The 18,964-nt window shown below is 39.0% G+C and overlaps 2 protein-coding genes across 5 annotated transcripts; one reads left to right on the top strand and one right to left on the bottom strand.

Annotated features, from left to right (window-relative positions):
* Nucleotides 1–3,305: 3,305 nt before the first annotated feature.
* Nucleotides 3,306–10,454, top strand: LOC119077832 (exocyst complex component 4). Of its 2 annotated transcripts, none has more exons than XM_037185146.1 (12): nucleotides 3,306–3,515; nucleotides 6,482–6,819; nucleotides 6,881–7,385; nucleotides 7,554–7,832; nucleotides 7,892–8,016; nucleotides 8,077–8,546; nucleotides 8,608–8,806; nucleotides 8,881–9,124; nucleotides 9,183–9,383; nucleotides 9,556–9,729; nucleotides 9,796–10,002; nucleotides 10,067–10,454. In XM_037185146.1, the coding sequence occupies exons 1-12, from the start codon at nucleotides 3,414–3,416 to the stop codon at nucleotides 10,241–10,243; spliced, it is 3,021 nt and encodes a 1,006-aa protein (XP_037041041.1). In that variant the 5' UTR covers nucleotides 3,306–3,413; the 3' UTR covers nucleotides 10,244–10,454. The 2 variants fall into 2 exon arrangements, with proteins under 2 accessions (XP_037041041.1, XP_037041042.1); XM_037185147.1 differs by lacking the exon at nucleotides 3,306–3,515 and adding an exon at nucleotides 6,088–6,237 and having other exon boundaries at nucleotides 10,067–10,333.
* Nucleotides 10,455–13,601: 3,147 nt separating this feature from the next.
* On the bottom strand, nucleotides 13,602–18,470 carry LOC119077830 (leucine-rich PPR motif-containing protein, mitochondrial). 3 transcript variants are annotated; one of them, XM_037185145.1, is made up of 7 exons: nucleotides 18,262–18,444; nucleotides 17,947–18,134; nucleotides 17,690–17,888; nucleotides 17,447–17,593; nucleotides 14,965–17,375; nucleotides 14,482–14,895; nucleotides 13,602–14,190 (listed from the first exon to the last, which is right to left on the bottom strand). In XM_037185145.1, the coding sequence occupies exons 1-7, from the start codon at nucleotides 18,396–18,398 to the stop codon at nucleotides 13,694–13,696; spliced, it is 3,993 nt and encodes a 1,330-aa protein (XP_037041040.1). In that variant the 5' UTR covers nucleotides 18,399–18,444; the 3' UTR covers nucleotides 13,602–13,693. The 3 variants fall into 3 exon arrangements, with proteins under 3 accessions (XP_037041040.1, XP_037041038.1, XP_037041039.1); XM_037185143.1 differs by having other exon boundaries at nucleotides 13,691–14,190; nucleotides 14,482–17,375; nucleotides 18,262–18,470; XM_037185144.1 differs by having other exon boundaries at nucleotides 13,691–14,190; nucleotides 14,482–17,375; nucleotides 17,947–18,128.
* Nucleotides 18,471–18,964: the final 494 nt, after the last annotated feature.

Here is an 18,964-nt window from a genome sequence, read left to right as displayed (position 1 = left end):
GCAGAGCATGGCCTAGGAATTAGAAGTAGAATCTCTTGGCTCCTGGTGATTTCATGATAAATAATCATATAGATCTGTTGAACTTCAATGTAGAGGGTCTATTTTCGGGTATATTGATTTCTGATTTAAAAAAATTAAATCTGGTCGGACTGAGCAGCGATTGGGTTCCGAGAAGGTCTCACGTCCGACTTTAGTCCATATAAGAAGGGGTCATGGAATAACGACACTGACCTTTTTTCAGTGTTGCCAGTAAATTTAAAAACTGCATTGACTGCATATAGAATGCAGTTTTGTCGAGATTACCGATGGTTCAAATTTACCGACAGCACTGAAAAATGTGGACGTCATTATTCATGATAAAGCGAACAAAGTTCACCGAGGCACAGTACTGCTCCTGGCATGAACACTGAATTGACAAGTGTCAAATTTAGATGCTTTAGTGGTAAGAGCTACCGCTTAGGATTGTTTGCATTGTATGTTTCAACTCATACTAGTCCTCTAGTCTGCACAAATGAAACGTTGTGTGATTTCATTATCCTTCGAATATTTTCTATGTTCATGCTAGAAGCGTTGCTGTGACCGAGGTCAACTAGACGGTAAAAGCTTGAATAAACTTGTCGTGTAAGATTTTGTAAGATCGTAGCATTGCACATGAATTTGCATGTCCCACAATCCAACGTTAAACTTTAAATTCCAAATTAAATATGTCCAGAGCATTACTTGAACGATGAAAAGTTTGCTTTGCGATCCTGAAGCATGCATACAATGTATACGATTCAATGAGTCAGGTAACAACTAGTAATGACGATGTAATCCAAGCGAAGCAATCCGCTTCTCTGATAATAAACAAGAGGAGATTATTGCGTTAATTTCCTTTGGCTATTGATAAAAAAAACGCCAAAGTACAAAGATTTTTTTGATTAATTTGAAAATTATACGTGTAACTAACACATAATTTCTATTCGAACATCACCTAAAAGTTTCTTATCGATTTTCGAACGGGATCGGATACATACTATAATATGTGGTAAACGTTATCCCTACAATCTAATCGCAATGGGTATACTGAGTTAATCTTAAGTGCATTATTGATAAAAACTGAAAAAAGTTAAACTAAAGTCCACAGAAAACATTTGCTAAGCTCCCATCCCAAAGAATACTCAAATGGAAGTAATGTATACTATGTAATAAAACATATGAGTAATAATGGGTAATGGTATCAAATCTCGTTTAAGAATGAGCCAAAGAACTTAGTGTTGCAGCAAAAAAATTTCAAAATATCAACCAAGACAAACTTTGAGACAATACTTTCTTTTACTCCACTCCATCTTAAATCTATTATCAAAGTACTACCATTCCCGCGAATTTTGAGTCCTCTGTCGATATATTTGGTTGCATGGCTTAGAGTGGTGACAAGCCCGAGTGCTCGCAATTCTACGGGTAATTGCTGGCCACCGTCAATTGACTCCAAAAGAGTTCACAAAGAACTAAATTAACTTATTTTTTCGGTTAAAAGAGTGAAACAATTTCAAAGTTTTTTCTCCATAAATTTGAGACACACCCAATTCACGCCGTAAATGCCTTAAATTTGAATTTCAAGTGAACGAGTCGATGAAAAAGTGAACCGAAACATTTCAACACTTCACTGTATGAAAAGACGCTGCGTAACCGTGGATTTACATATCAACGTAAAAGTGACAGATGCAATGTTTTTTAAATACTGCAACCCGAAATTTCATTCATAAAATTAAAATTATGAATGAAATTTCGAGTTGCCGTATGAGAAAATTTTTGCATCTGTCACTTTTACGTTGCTATGTAAATCCACAGTAAGAGTCAAACCACATCGAAATTTTCTGTCGTAAAGTGACAGTTTTGACGTTGTCATTTTTGAAGTCTGAAAAATTTCGTCATAACCTTAATTTAAAACGTGAACTGAACACAAAACTTGTCTTAAAACAATTAATTTTGAATAATATTACAGTATTATCGTAAATATTACAATAAGGATACGATAACACTGTAATATTATTCAAAATTAATTGTTTAAAGACAAGCTTTGTGTTCAGTTCACGTTTTGAATTGAGGTTATGACGAAAACTTTCAGATGTCAATAATGACAACGTTAAAAACGTCAATGTCAAAATTGTCACTTCACGACAAAAAGTTTCGATGTGGTTTGACTCTAAAAAAGAGTTGCATGAGAGATATTTTGAATTTCGACTGTACGGCGTGAATTGAGTGTATGTCGAGTCTCTTTGACATCTGACATGGGAGTGGTAATGCTAAGAAAAGTGGTTTGGTAGCAAGCAATAATGCAGGGTATCACAGCACTGCTAGCATGAGCATAGAAAATATTCGGAGGCTGATGAAATCACAGTAGGCACTGCGTTTCTGTTGTACAGATAGATGACTTGTTTTGTTGTATGAGTTAAAACATAAAATACAAACAATCCTAATCAGTAGCTCGTATCACAACACATTGAAATTAATTGCGGCTTGTCAACTTTCGGCACCCTGGACTTTACTTAAATAGTCAAGGTATGCCTCCAAATAAATTTCTAAAAATCCACAACTGAATTCTAGATTTTTAGAAATTTATTTGGAGGCATTCCACGACTATTTAAGTAAAGTTCAGGGTGCCGAAAGTTGACAAGCCGCAATTATTTTGAATGTCCTAGAAATTTGACACTTGTCACAGATATACTTAAGTTGATTTCTTAAAATTTTCATTCGATCTGATGGTAATGATGTCTGAATTGTAGTTGAATACGATGTTAAGTGAAAATAGCAGCAAGGTAACCAAATAACAGAAATAAGGATAGTTATTGATAAATGGGGTTAAATTTTGGCACTTCAAGCATGAGTGGTACTCTAAATAAAGTTCTGTAAAAAATTTGGATATTTTTTTCAAACAAACTAGTACTCTATTTGGCAGCTGTCAATGGAAGCAGTTTTGCTTGAAGTGCGTTGCCTCATGGTAAAAATAGATTTGAAGCTTGTCTCGGCCGAAAATACGTCACTAAATTCTATGGGTTTCCTTTCTCCATTCTCAAAAAATGGTAGATTTTTTTTCGTTTTTTTTTCTTTATCGTTAATTCGCACCATTATCACTCATGATTCACTTTTCTCTTTTGCATAAAAATCATAAATGATTACGATTTTCCGTCTTATTCAATTCATTTGTATTTCATATTCGTACGCATTATTTTCTTCAACTCATTACAACAAGATCTCAGTAAGCGATCCATTGTTAGGATAATTTACATTCAAATTTTTGATTGACCACAGAAATATAAAAGGATAATTTGCTCATTGAAAACGATTTATTCAAAAAGTTTTATTGGTTGAAATATTGGTGAAAGTACTTTTTGCATTGAAACTGTTAAATTTATATTGCTGGTTGCGCTGCAATGTACAATGAAGAGCTTAGCAGTGATAACGATATTGTACTTAAATCTATTGAAACCATAATGTTCGAACATAACCAAAAGATCGTCAAAAACAATTTCGAGGTATGTCTCCTTTTACTGTAATAACTACCATGTCTGTTATTATCCATTTCCATTTATTACAAGAAAATAGAGGTTACGTTATCATTTCCTTTCTCTAATTTACATAAAAGACATGAGAACAAACGTCACCAAAAAGTCAAGACAAAAAAGGAAAAATTGGTCTGCGTAGCTTCAATACGCAATTTTATTGATTCAAAGAAGCTACGAAAACTACCGTGTCTGTGAAATTGAGCGCATTGTTCAGCAAATATTTTGCTATAGTTAATTACATAACAAGGGATAAAAAGTTGGAATGTAGAGTTTTCGTGTGAATTTTGTTGATCCGAGGCGAAGCCGAGGTCAATAAACATACGAAAACGATTCTCATTTTATGTTATTATTATTGACGGGACTGCCCCCTACTAAAATCAAAAAGAAAATTTCATGTGCATGAATTTGTTAAATATTTAGATACTAAATTTCAAAACTTGAAAATTTGTATGAAGAAATGGATTTTAATACGTTTTGAAATTGATGAATTTTACCAACCTTTGTTACTTTGTCACTTTCTTACTCTGTCACTCTATTCAACGAAACTTTTGAATTACTCGGTTAGAATGGAATTCAAACGGAGCAAAGCCGAAACATCTGCCACTTTTTGACGCAAATTTTTGTTGGTATTATTTTCTTTATAAAAATTTTTGGGACTACTTTTCGTCAATAAAACTTTTGTGTACAAGCGCACGCCAGTATTAGATTTTTAATAACCAATTTTTCAATCGTCTGTTTACTTCCTCATTGTCATCCATTTCTGATACTTTTTGCGTATCAAAGATGTAAGCATCATATCCACCGATATCAGTTCTTTTGTAAGTGGATAAAAGGACTTGCGTCACACATCCACTGTAAGTGGTTTTGGGCGATGACTATATTCAAGCTCACCGTGAGATTTTACATACTTTTGAAACCTAAACCAATTTTCTTGTTTTCCCTAGGTATGTAATGAGCCACTTTCAACCCTAGGGAAAACAAAAGCATGTAATAGTCATTTGTGTACCTGTTTTGGACGATTGATTTTAGGCAATTTCGCGGATTGTAGGCCGAACGAAGTGAGGCTTACAAGCGAAAGTGCCTTAAATCAACCGTCCCAAACAGGTGCACATGTGAGTTTTCATGCAGAGGGCCGGAAACCCGAGAAAATTCGAAAAATTGCCCTCATTTTCGGCCCCGAAGCATGAAAATAAGTATTAAGTAATAAGTAATAAGTATAAGATTTTTCTCTGGTTTTCGACCCCTTACATGAAATTTTTTTTGAGTATCTGTTTTAATAACTATTACGTCTCCTCAACTATGAGTTTTACCAATACCTTTCTAGCAACCAAACTTTCTTAAAAAATCGAATTAGGGGGTAAAATAAGTTTGAGAAACTCTACTTTTTCATTAGGCTTAAAGTGAACAGACTCACGAATCGCAAACAAGTAGCAAAGTTTCACAAACGTCTTTATCCCCTTAATAATGTAGTTTGTTTACTAGAGCGGGTATTGGTTTTACTAACTTTCGTTGTTTTTATCGAAAGGAAATAATACATAATAGTAATTCGTAGTAACCTGCCTTGCGCATTCCTCGTCTTTCGACGATTAAAATGCCATCCACGTTAAAAAAATCATACAAATAATGAATGAATGAACAAAACATTCAACGAAACTTAAGTGAGGTTACGTCCGAAAGTAGATGGTCGATATTTTATAACAGAATATACCTTAAGGCCAACACACACTAGCATCGAGTGTCATCGGGAATACGATATTTCTATTGTTTAAATCACCTAAAATCTGTTAAAGCCGGTTTTAACAATAAAAATATCATATTCCCGACTGACACTAGATGCTAGTGTGTGTTGGCCTTAAGTCGTGAATTGAGATTTCAGAAAATTATTTATCTTCAAGCGACAATTATTGATGTATAGAGACACTTTGGAGAAGTTCTTTATATGGTCAGATACAGCAAAAGCTTCCAGTATCACATTAATGGGATCACACCATATCCAAATAAATTATTTTTATTTAATCAATTTAATTTTTCGTATCGTTGTCACGTTACAATTTCCAATGAAACTATACTCATAAGGTATGGCCTAATGTCAAAAGCGAAGGAATAGTAGATTGTTCACCTCTGTCCACATGTTTATTTAGACACTTGGGGAATTATTGCATGAGCCGAAGGCGAATGGTATAACCCCAAGTGTCTAAATAAACATTTGGACAGAGGTGAATACGCTACTTTATCTACCGACAGCGAAATAATAGCCTAGGTAGATAAATAACTATTTCGCTTATTCCATCCTCAGACGAACTCGTTTTTCATTTCACCTGCGAACTAGTAATAACCTCGAAATAAATCCGATAGTAGAAATTGATATTATAATCCACAAAAGAGCTGCGAAACTTCGAATGGGTGGCTTATGGACTTAGGAAAATGATCCCACCAAGTTGATTTTCAAAAAGAAACCACTTCTTGCGGAGACTTCACTGTATATTATGTACGTAGGTACTTCATGCTCTGGTACTATCGAATGTTAATGTCACGAATAACGTCAGAGAGACGTTTTTGTATTCGATCTGTCAATGGAATATGATTCATTATTGTTTGGTTTGCAAAGGTTGGACAGAACAGTAGTTTCATTTTAATGGATTATTCACAGCCTATAAAGCCTCCCCGAGGGCTAAAATATGGCAAAGAGTCGGTAAGTGTTCCCGACAAAGTTGTGCACTAAATTTTAGAAGTGACCGTAGAAGTGGCACTGATTGAAATCGAGGCTATGAACTCCATACTATCTATACATTATCGAAAATCCAAGACAGTTACAGATAATTGCTTGAACTTGAGCACGCCTCCTTATTTTAAACTGCCCACAAATTGAAACAATCGAACGGTACTCAGCGCTATCAATCAATTGAATCATTTTTCCTCTTTCTACGTTCATTTAGAATGGCTGTGGCTTACTGGTGACTGTAATCAAAACATTGGACGCTAGTGAAACCAGTGAAGAACGTCAGAGGGAAAAGAATCGATTCGAGAAGGAGTTCAAAAAGACCGATGCAAAGCTAAACGATCTGGTGTCGAAGCACGATGGCGATCTCAATCAGATTATGCAACTGTTCAGCCAAGTGTCGGCCCAGGTGACAGTAGCGCGAGACAAAATCCATGTCGTTAAAGAGAATCTGCATTCGTGCAAACGTTTGCTACGGTGTCGACGGGAAGAGTTGAAAAAATTGTGGGTCGATGCACTACAGCAGAAACATGTTTTGGAGATGTTGGAACAAATGTAAGTGTATTTGAGGCGTTCGGTTCGGTTGACTTTTAATTAACGGAAAAATCCCCTCCAGTAATGATCTACGCAAAGTACCACAACTGGTTCAAATGTACACATCAAAGAAGCACTACCTGCATGCCACAAAAACGCTAACACAAGCCATCGAATTAAACAACGGCCCGTTAAAAGCTGTCGAAGGCTTGGTCGATCTACGAAGCGAGTTGGAGAACCATCGAACGCAACTGTACAATAAGATGATCGAGGAACTGCACAAACACCTGTACACAACCAGTTCAATGGAAGTGCTGACGAATTTTCAGCGTGACGGATCGGCCCGAAATAGTAATTTCGCTTCGCCGTTTCAACGAAACAACATACGAAGGTCAGCCGAACGAGCAGAAGTGAACACAAAAATCCGGAAAGTTCTGTTCGAAATGGCACAGCGATCCGATACCGACACGACGGAGATACTCACGGAGAATACGGACCTGCTGGATCCCGATCTGAATGCTACATATTTCCTGGGAATAATCATCGAGTGCATTGCATTGCTGAACAAAGTGCCTGAATCGTTAGAAGTAAGTTTACCCATGTTTGTGTAGTCAGGGCAGATGGGGCTCGAAATTGGCCCTCGAGAAAATTTGTAAAAAATTTTCATTGCCCTTCCTGCATACAAAAGTTCGAACAACCATAGTGCCAGTCCTCGCCTGTGTGTCAGAGCAACATTTTAACGAAATTTCTTTCAGACGATCAAATCGCAAATTGAATTGGAATTGTCGGCTGTGGTCACAAGAACAACACAACATCTCGTCACAATGAACAAATCATTGCCGATCGAAACGAACAGTGACAAGACCGCGACGCATCCATTGCTCGAGTTAGTCGAATTGACTTACAAGCAGTTCAAGTTAATTGCTGAAGCCCACGGCATGTTGCTAAAGAATTATTTGAGTGTTACGCAACGCCATTCGATCGTTGTCAAGCCGTACGATATTTCGGATTATTGGACGCAGGCACAAGCTGTGGTAGGTTTTTGATCCACTGATCTTTGGTGTTTTACTCGGTGTGTTGATCGTTCTTGCAGTTCCAATTGCTGTTGACAGACTACGTGGAAATTCAGAATCCAACCAGTGATGAACAACCAGAGCCTAGTTTTATCGAACAAACCAACAACATAAATTCTTACTTCAGCCGTCGCAAGATACCAACGTAAATTGCCATCTCCTCTGTGACCGATGACTCAATGTAACGACAAACATTTCGTTCCAGGAAAAAATCTTTGTTCAAATTTGACAAGGCTTCCGCTTCTCACAATGACACCGGAGCCAGTGTGAAGGAGCACAAACGAAACGCTTCCGATATGTCAAACGATGAAACGCTGTTGCTGATTTCCACCAGCATCACACCGAAAAATCAGCAAAAAGCCCGAGAAAAGACGTTCGTGTGCGATCCGAATCCGTCACTAATCCGAGTGCTGTATCTGCCGCTGATGAACTATATCAGGGAGATGGAAGAGCTGATGAAGAACAAATCGAATCAGGGAAGTGGCCTGAGAACATTCTTAACCGCACACATCAAGGACCAATTTTTGGCAAAAGGTCACAATCGTACGCTGCAGTTGACCGTTGAAGCATTGTCCAAAAATCATGATGCCTGGAGAGCGATTATATCGTCGGAAGAAATCAAAGCCTTAGGTTTAACTCGGCCGTTGTTACAAAGTACCGTTCTGTTTGAGAATCGTAAGAAAATTTTGCGCTTTATCGATGAAGTTCCTTTACGCTCAACCGATTCTTTCCGAAGGCATCACCGAAACACGAAATCTCATTCAGGATCTACCTGATTACTCGGAAGATTTATTGAAAATGGTGTGTTCGCTGCTGAAAACTTATAGGGAAACGTGTCAAGCCGCTTACCGTGGAATCGTTCAACCGGAAACTGAAGACAAACGAATTTATAGTGTTGCTTGGCTCAAGGACGACGACATTACTCGATTTTTAAAGTAAATTTCGTCCGGCACTGCCATATCAGTTGAAGAATGCGAATCAATTTCTCTCTCACACTCTCTATCCGTAGAACTTTACCGAACTGGACCGATTTGAAGACGTACAGTCAAAAGAGCAAATTGGGCGGACGCAAAAATTTAAAGTCGTCCGCTTTCAGCACATCAGAAGAAGAAAGTCCCACACAGATCCAGCAGAGAAATATTCGCGAGGCCGAAATGTTGACCAGTAATCTTGGCGAAGGCGGTATATCGCAGCAGGAAATTTTATCGGACGTCAGTGTGCTGAAGGAATTGGCCATTCTCCAGGAGAGCATGGTGAATTGAGTCGTTGACCGGAGTTTTATGAACGGAATAAATCAGATTTTGCTTTTAGGAATGGTTTGCCAACCGAATTTCCGAGTTCACCAACGATCTACGCAAACCAATTGTAAATTCGATCCAAGCTACTAACGGCGACGATTTCTCAAATACTCAATCGGTGTCGATTAAAGACGGCACCATCAAAGTACTCACCAATTTGGCGTTAGAATTCGAAGATTTGGCAAACACTTGCTTGTTGGTGCTACATTTAGAGGTATGAGCAATGCCCTACAAATCCATTGAACCTATCACCCGAAACTCCCAGCTTGTCGCTTTGTTATCCCTTGTGGATTTTATTGGACAAAGTTGTGTTTTGAAAATGAATCCCATGTCCCATCTCCTCTGTATCTAATGACCAGCATGACATCATGAATTTCACTTGACAGGTGCGTGTTCAATGCTTCCATTACTTGAAAGGCAACCCGTTGGATAAATTCAACAGCAGCCACTCAAACAAAAGCGGGTCCATGGAGCCAGATGTTAAAGTTTTGAAATTCACAAAGGTTTTGTCGGAAATGGACGAAGCCCTAATGTCCACCTTGCATCCACGAAAGACAAAGGTAACGGAGAAAAAGTGAACGTAATCTGTTGGTGGTGTACACTACTGACGCGACATGCATTTTCAGTACATTTTCGAGGGACTCGCTCATTTGGCAGCCAAAATTCTAATCAACGCTGCTAATTACATGGAACGAATCGATGAGGCCGGCGTTCAACGGATGTGTCATAATTCGATGGCGTTGCAACAAACATTAAGTAGCATAACAGCGTCGCGTGAAGTAGCACTGGATCATGCGAGAAATTTTTACGAAATGTTATACATGACCCCGGAGGTAAGTGGAAGAGTTGACGATGGTGGGAACTTTTGTTTATTTACGTTAAATGATTTGTGTACAGGAAATTCTGACAACAATTATTGAACGCGGTGCTCAATACTCCGAGTTGCAGTATTTGAACGCTTTGCAGTTGTCGTGTAAGGCAAAAGGAATCCAAGATTCGAACACATTGGCTACATATCAACAGAAACTGTCTGATATCCTTGGTACTAAAACGGCCGTTGGCATCGTCATATGAATTCGAACGAATCGTTTTCGGTTTTCGGCTTTTTATTGAAATTTTATTTCTATTTTTTACATTAAAATTACGATAGCGCTTCGTTGGTTATTTCTAAAGAATATATATTGAAGAGTTTACAATGGATGTTCCGCAGTTTGTAGCACAATTAAATACAGTGAGAAAAGTAGTTGATTGCAGGAAACAATAAACGTTACAGAACTAAATTGACTAGGACCGTTCTTTCTCTTTATAGACTTAAGTATGTTTTCCACTCAACAAAAAGTACTCATTGAGTGCTTAGGTGATCTTCTCTTTGATTTTTGTTTTTCGTTAGTTCTAATGTTCCTTTTTGTTTTTTCAGATTAGTGGCCATGGCTTTTGTTAGTGTTAGTGTCAGTATTTTCCGTTTGTTTAGTTTTCAGTTTCAGTTTTAATGAAAATGTTTGTGAAGTTTACTGTTGTGAGTTTTTGTGCAAAAGTGAATGAATGGGTGAATGGATCTGTGCGTGCGCCGATGGGTTGAGGTTTCATTAAAATGTTGATTTTTGTTCTTCTTTTTGTTTGCTTGATTTTTTACAAAAAGCTTACCCTCCCTACCGTAGAGCGCACACAATAACAAAACTCTCGACACTGTCGTTCCTGACGAGTCCCCCAGTGTTCTGTTTCCACATAAAATTCACGGGAATTTTATGGAAGTGAACTAGTGAGTTTTGAGATTAGCTGGACGAAACGGTGTCTCTAGGTACTTTCGGGATAACGCGACTTAGACAATTTGATTTTGATCGGTTTAACGTAATTTTGACTTAACGACGACAGAGATTTGGCCTTTTTGCGTTGTTTTCTGAATTGTCGAAATACGTCAGACGAATGGTTCGCGATTAGTATAATAGCTTCGCGCTGTGGGATAGTGCTAATGTTAGAAATAGTCCGTTGCGCAATTGTAACGTTAAAAAGCACTTCGCATATGTCAGAGTCACGGATGTTTGCAAAATTTATGCAATCAACCTTAATATGGTGAATCTGTTCATGATGTGTCTGAAATATTCTTGAAAGAGCGAGCTCTCAAATGAACAAAGGTACGAACCGAAAAATTCATTTTTTTTGTTCAATTTTAACATCCGAAGTCATATTGCAATCTCTTCACCTCTGTAATTACGTAATCTACAATGGTACATTAGAGCAAAATTTCAGGAGTTATTGATCCTGTAGACCATGCGAAAACAGTCACCCTTCCCGTCCCCTTACAAAATTTGAAGAAAGGATAACTTCCTGGAAAAGCGGTGACTTCCTGAAGAAACCTCGACTACTCGCCTTTTCATCAGGAAGTCATGAGTATCGACAACTTTTCTGGGCAATGAAATGTAAACCCTACTACATAGTCATAGTCAATATGGTGCTCAAATTGACAATTTTGTAAAAGTTTCTGAATTTCACGTCGAAATAATAGTTTTCATACCTAGGACCCGAAACAAAACATCGATTCGTAATACCATTTTCGAGAACATAAACAAAGTGACAGTTCGAATGAGAAAAGTTTTATTTTCTCCCCACGGGAGAGAAAATGATGCATATTTCTCACTAGAAATAGTTGTGTGTGTATCTGTTTTGGACGATTGATTTTAGGCAATTTCGCGAGTTGTAGCCCGAGCAAGGCTACATGCGAAAGTGCCTAAAATCAATCGTCCAAAACAGATACTCACAACAATTTTCATGTAAGGCGTCGAAAACCCGAGAAAACTCTCGAAACTCCCTCATTTTCGGCCCCGACACATGAAGTAGTTATTTGTTCAACAAGGGAATTGCATTTCTAGAGTGTTGTTCACCGAAGGCTTCCGAAGTTTCAGCGGAGGGGTGAAAACGCAATTTTCAAGAAAATGTAAAATTGTTTTCGATTATAGGGTTCTTTCAAAAAGTGTTCCAGAAAATTCACCAACTTTAAAGTCATTTTGCCTGGCCGTTGCTAATCCATTTTTCATCAGTAAGGTGTCATTCGAAAGTTACATTCACACGTACTTCTGATTTCAACCGGTCGACTGTGATCCATATTCAGTAGCTTGAGTTATGGGCTGGTAAAGTCATGTTCATCATAAAACGGATTTTTTTAGTATTTTCTGGATCAGTAGAAGATACGTAGCTATAATTTGGGACTAGTATCCCTAATGTTTCTAGTGTTTCTTGTACATGCATTTCATCACTACCTCACCTCTCGGCCTCTCCTTAATTTCATTTCATTGACGATTTTTCTTATGAGAATTGCAATTTACTTTTACGAGTAACATAACTACTTTATCGGTCCAGTTTCTCGAAATAGTACATTTCGTACCTAGGACTAAAAGTCTTTTTTAGCATGTTAGAAGTTTCCAGACAGAGCCGAAGGCGAGGTCTGGAATCGAATACGCTAAAAAAGACTTTTGGGCCGTGGTACGAACAGTATTTTTCATATTGGACGGAGAAAAAGTGCGACGAAGTCACTACTAGGTATGAAATCCGGACTTTTAACAAGTTTGAGGAAACCAGAGGTCAGTTTCCAAACAAAGTGACATCATCATGATCACTGTCTTCGCTATCCAAGAACTGCACACTTGCATGGATTTCAGCCATTTTTTCTGGTTGTGAATAAACTGAGAAAAAAGTGTCATTTTTGAGGCTCGGGAACAGTTCTTCGTGTATGACTTCGGTGGTAAGGGATCGAGAACTTTAATTCCAACGAAATGTGCAATTCAGAATATTTTACAAAATTGTTGGTAAACATTTTCTGTCCGAATTCCATCATGAGACAACAATGTCTCAGAAAAGTACATTAATTGTCTTGCTGGGACCTTTTTCATTGAGGCATCGGGGAAGATTGTGTTTCGACAGCAAATCAGAACATGATGAAGCAGGGCCTATTTTTGGAAAATTTTTCCAAAATTTCCAAAAAAATTGCCAAAAATTTCCAAAAACTATGAAAGTAAAAAAACCGATTTTTTCCATCATTTCGAACGGTTGTGGCAACTACTGAGCTCAGCTTTGTGTTTTAGCCGGCTCTCAATGATTTTGTTTGATTCCTGGCGCTCTCATCTTACATCATGCTTAACTTCATTTGAAAGCTGATAGTCAAGAATGAAACAAAATAATTGACAGTCAGCTAAAACGCAAGGCTGAGTTCAGGAGTGGCCATAACCGTTCAAAATTATGGAAAAATTGGGTTCGCAGTTTTTGAAAAATTTTGTCAATTTTTGGGAAAAAATTCCAAAAATAGGCCCTGTGATGAAGTGATCCGACGAAGTCCTTTTTGTGAGATGAATGTTTACGTAGAACTCATCGGCATAAAGTGCATTCTCATAATGGGGCCCCCATATTCTGAACCGAAATCTTTCAAGTCAAACTCTTTGGATCGTTGAACTAATCATTTTCTTTATTCATTTGATCTGAACAAAATCTTCAAGATGTTTGCCTTCTACTAAAATCGACTTTCGTTTTTTTAATCTACTTCTTAACTGGTTCATCGTCACTACTACTACTACTGCTGCTGTCAGCTGCGTTCTTTTTTTTCTTATCCGGAATTTGGTGTGGAAACTTTTTGCCAGCCGCCTCCAATCCTTCTTTGACCTTTAATAGTGAGGATCGGTTAACATTTTCCAAGCAAACGTCTTTGATCGTATTGTTAACAGCATTCAGCGCTTCATCGTACTTCTGTTGCAAGCAATACACATCAATCAGACAACTGTGTACAGCACCCAAAGCAGTTTCCGATATTTTTGAATTTGCGAGTGACTTGAGCATATTCAAAACAATTGTCTCGTCTTTGCGGTCGCGGGCTGTTTTCAATGTGTTATTGAACATGAGTTTCGGTTGGTCGGCCAAATAGGTTTTCATCAGGCGATCAGCTTGCTCTAAATTTCCAGTTTCGATGGAATTCATCCATAAGATGTTTAGCGGTGCATAAAAGCCTCTTTCTGCTACGTTTTGGGCGAATTTTTCAACTGGAAGTGGAGGGAAAAATCGGTAAATTAGAATTGAAATGATTCATACACAACCAAGGCGTCAGTCTATTTCGGGGCCGAATATCTGGGAAGGAATTCGGCAAGATTCACACAAAAATGTTCCCAGATTTCGTCAAAAAATGATTTCCGGAAAAATTATCCCCAAAAACCTCGACCCCCACCTTATGTTTCTCAATCTCTAAATTTCTTTAACATACTATCGCCAGTAGTGAATCCAATGATTCACTACTAGCGCTTGCACGTTGACCATATTAACAATAGCACACTTACACTTTGAGTGCAGCTCCGGGTGATTTTGCAAAAGTCCACACATTGTGCCTCTGGGAAAAGACGTTTCCAGCTCTTTCAGTTCTTCCACGGTTGTTCCATTATTGAAATTTTGTATTATCTGGTCGAGGAACAGTTCCGATTTTCCAGCAGCAACATAAGCGTTACCAAGTCGATTGTTAAACGAAGTATTTCTCCTCACATCCAACGGTAACAATGGCAACAATTTCTCAAGAACCTCATAGCGTCCGGCCTGCGCCATTTTGTTCAGATAAAATCGAAGTGTTCTGTTTAGCGGATAAGTGTTAGCTTCGAGCATCTTCATAACATGTTGTGTTGCGTCATCAAGTTTATCTTGCTGTACCATTACTTCTATCTCGGCCGTTTCTTTCCTCACACGTAGCTGGGCATCGGTCAGATGACCGACATCCTTAGGTTTCGTCTTAATCGGATCGGCTTTCGGTGGAAGATTCGGCTTTCGGTTTGATTTTTTTACAGCCGGCGTTTCGAAACTCGGCTCGACAAACGGCACTTTAACCCCCTTCTGTCTCAAAAAATTGGCAAGCGTTGTCAAAAACTGATCAGATGCAGCAAAATCTTCCTCTTCTTGAATTTGCAGCCACAAATTTAGCGCTTTTTCCGTGGAGTCCTCTTTGCAGTAGCTCAACAGAAGTTGGTAGAAAATTTCGTGATGGTCGACGTTGTTGAGACCTTTAGTGGTTTGAACTAAATCTTCCAGAACGGCAGTTTTACCTTCCCGTTGGAACCGTTTACAGGCGTCACTGATGCGATTAGAACGGTTAGCTAGTCCCGGTGTTTCAAGAATTTTACGAGCCTGCCGTATGCGACCGCACTCAACGAATGAAAGCACCAAATCGTACAAACAGTTCACCTCGCCGTGAACGTTCGTGCCGAGATCCGTGACCAATTGTAATTTGACGGCATCTTCCATCTGAATCAGTTTGCAGGACAATTCGTTCTTGAGCGGAGTGCATTTGTATTTGGTGGAGATCATCTCAAATGCTTCCAAGGCTTTCGTTAGATCGTTGTTGACCAAATGCACTCTGATGAGAGGTCCTAGCAGCACGTTGCTTACTTCAATGAAATTATTTTCCTCCAAGGCATTGAATACCTTAGTCACATCAGCGTCTCTACCTTTTTCGGCCAGTATATTCAACACATTCCAACACATGTGATTGTATTGCAGGGGACGTTCTTCCATCGATTTTTCGACCAGTTTACTGGAATTTAGAAACTCAATGGATTCGTCGACTCGATCGAGCGCCACAAACGCTTGGACAAGTTTTATTGTTTTGAAGTCGTCGAGTACGAAATCGGGTTCTTTTGACTTGATTTCGGCTAGAATTGCCAATGCTTTGTCCAGACCATTGTTATTGCAATGCAAGTCGATACGTTGCGCATATAAACGGGACGTTAGAATAAAGTCAGTTTTCGACAAGTTTTCGAACAATTCCTCGTATTTCTGGACATCGTTCGCTTTGTAAAGTGCCTGCAACAGAGCCCGCTGCAATCCATTTACATTTTCACCTTGCGCTTCCTTTTGTTGAATCATTCTTTCCAAGTTGTAGACCGGCATGTCAGAAAAATCGAATTTGGTCGAACGCGATCGCGATTCGTAGGGAACTGGTTCCAATTCACCGGCAGTTAATTTTTCCAGCAAAGTTGATATTTCGGGCGTCAATAATGATCCCAAGCGTTTTTGAACGCTCTCTGAGTAGCTTTTCGACATCGATAGTCCTTGTTCAACTAAAGCCGACAAAATTTTCTCCACAGCCACCGCCCGTTTTTCTCCGAAGTGGACGGCCGCGTCCAATACAAACTGGCCAACGACTTCGGATTGCATTTGTTTGTCGTTTACCTGCTCGTCTTCCACAGTGGTATTTTGTATCTTCTGCAAACGCGGCATATTTTCGTACACACTGCGCACAATGCGCTGGTAACTTTGGAAGTCATCGGTTTTGATCAACGCTTCAACCAATGGTCGCCTTAAGACACCTGGCTGGTAATAAATTGGATGAGATAACATTAAATTGGCAGCGGCTTTTAAACGGTGATGAGTGATTGCATGATGGACACAACCCAAAATCGCCGTTGACGATGAGATGCCAGACGTTCGTAATGTCAAAATGATTTTTTCATAGTCCCGTTCCTGCATATTCGGCAAAACATAGTCGCGAATCGTTTCACCATTGGGTGTCATGTTGAATTCAGACTGCATCACACGCAACACATCCAAAATCGCGTTCGTACCGACTTTACCACCTGCACATATTAACGGCCAAAAGTAGTGTTGTCGTAGCGGCAATTCATTTTGTTTCAGTTCCTTGAATAACGGCACCGCAACGTCCAAATTTCCCGATCTGGCCCCCATTTCCACAGCAATGGAAATGGCCCGATGATGTAAGCCTGTCTGTTGGAGTTCACCGCAAATCGATAGAATTTTCTCGGTTGGCCGTCCCGATTTGACCAATTGCCTGATGAAGAAGGACCCGATCTCGTATAGTTCACCGCTCGGTTTTGTTCCACGCGGCATTGTCTTTAGGATTTTGAGGGCGGTGTCCTCTTGGCGAATATTGACGAGACGCAAAATCAAACTCGCAGCATGTTGATTGTAGCCGCTGGATTTTTGAAGGCGCGGTATGATGTTATCTGCAAAGTCCGTGTGACCGTTCTTGGCCAGATGGTAAATGACTTCAAACAGATCCTTGTCCGCCAGGTAAATTTCGTTCGATTCACACTCATCCAATGTGGACAGAATTTCGTCGGTTTTGCCGTGTTTCGCGTAAGCGCACAGCAGACTGGTGTATGTGTCGGCGGTGGGTTTTATTCCCGCTTCCCGCATCACAGGCAAAATGCCGATAGCTGCTTCGATGTCACTGAAAGTGCATAGGGTGTGGAGGGTTTAGTTTAAGGTCGGGATTTTTTTGGCGAAAATTCTAAAACATACCCAGCCTCAGAGTGACCCATTATCAGCGAGCTGAACACATTCTCATTGATGGGAAGTTGTTTCTCTCGCATGAATTCCAAAATTTTTGTTGCTCCGTCCATGTCGCCTTCTTGACAATATCGGGAAATGAGGCGTTGATATGTGACGCTACAAAAACGGTATAAAACGTTGAACTAAGCGTTGAACGTGGGAGTCGTGCGGCACAAAGGCAATTTTCGACATAACTTTCCCTTCCAAACTTACCGATTCGGATCGATGCCCTTCGCTTCTAGATCGGCCAAAAATTCAGTCGGACTAAATGGATGCTCGTTTTCCAAGTACACCCGTAGCAATGCATTGTAATGCGTAATATCCATCGATACATTCAGATTGTTCAACGTCTTCCATATTTCTTGCACAAGAGCTGTCCGAACTGCTGGCAATTCTTCGGGAACGACATTGCCTAGAATAACATCCGTTATGAAACGGTTGCTTTACAGAATTGCTGTACAACGGCTTACCACAACATCGGATAAGCATTAGAGATTGTGAGCTGGATGCAGTTTTAATGCGACGAATCTCGTCGAACACTTCCTCAACATCACGTCGGCTAATTCTTCCAATTCTGCGAACATCTTGATCCAATTTTCTAATGGATTCGTCCAAATTTAGATCAGGACGTTGAACCGCCGATGCAAATGCTCTGGAACTAGTTTTTATTTTATCAATTTAAATTCACAATTTAGACTACCAATTGCGTAAGAAAACTGATTGTACACCGGCTACATGCCTCCCGACAAATTGTTGGAAAAAAACTTTAACATGAAAGTACTCACTGCGTGAATGCGCTACACGACAACCGACCAAATTTGATCAAATTTACGTCGGTATTTCGGTGACTATTGAATACCAGATTACGTGCCAATCCAGTTAAATGTCGAACAAATATTCCAGATTTTATCATCGACGCCATTTCGGAAGAAAATGTCAAACGCCTAGGTTATGTCACAATCCCGATATTAAATCAAAAGAAAAAGAAAAGAAAAAAAACAATCACATGGACCGTAACGTCAAGCAGTAAGGTACGAAGTAGTCAGATGCCGCTGTTTGTATATCTGGATAGAAGCGGTATGAAATGTGAAATTTAAATTGTGTGGAGCGAAAAATAGCAAAGTTCTGAAAGAACAGGTCTGAGAAATCAACTCGTGATCAACTCAGCGTTGTCTTAACCTGTTCTTTCAGAAAATAGTTTAACGCAAAACATAAAAATCCGGTAAATTAAAAATGTTATCGGTACTTTTGTATAGGTACTCAGGAACTCACTGTCTCGTTTATAATTTTTCTGTCGGTACTAAGGTAAAAGCAAAATAAAATGATTGAGTCTGGGAATCCGTCATTTTATTTTGCTTTCATTTTAATTATATCATTTATTATTTTTTATCGCATACACGGTGTGATTCCCCGAAAAAATTATTCACCTAGGATATATGTATAAACAAACATTTTACTTCTGTAAATTGTCAAAGTGTCATTCGCATA

This window comes from Bradysia coprophila, unplaced genomic scaffold (genome assembly GCF_014529535.1).
Source record: "Bradysia coprophila strain Holo2 unplaced genomic scaffold, BU_Bcop_v1 contig_24, whole genome shotgun sequence".
Lineage (NCBI taxonomy): Eukaryota > Metazoa > Arthropoda > Insecta > Diptera > Sciaridae > Bradysia > Bradysia coprophila.
The sequence above is the reverse complement of the archived record's forward strand: the minus strand, read 5'-3'. Positions and strand labels throughout refer to the sequence as shown.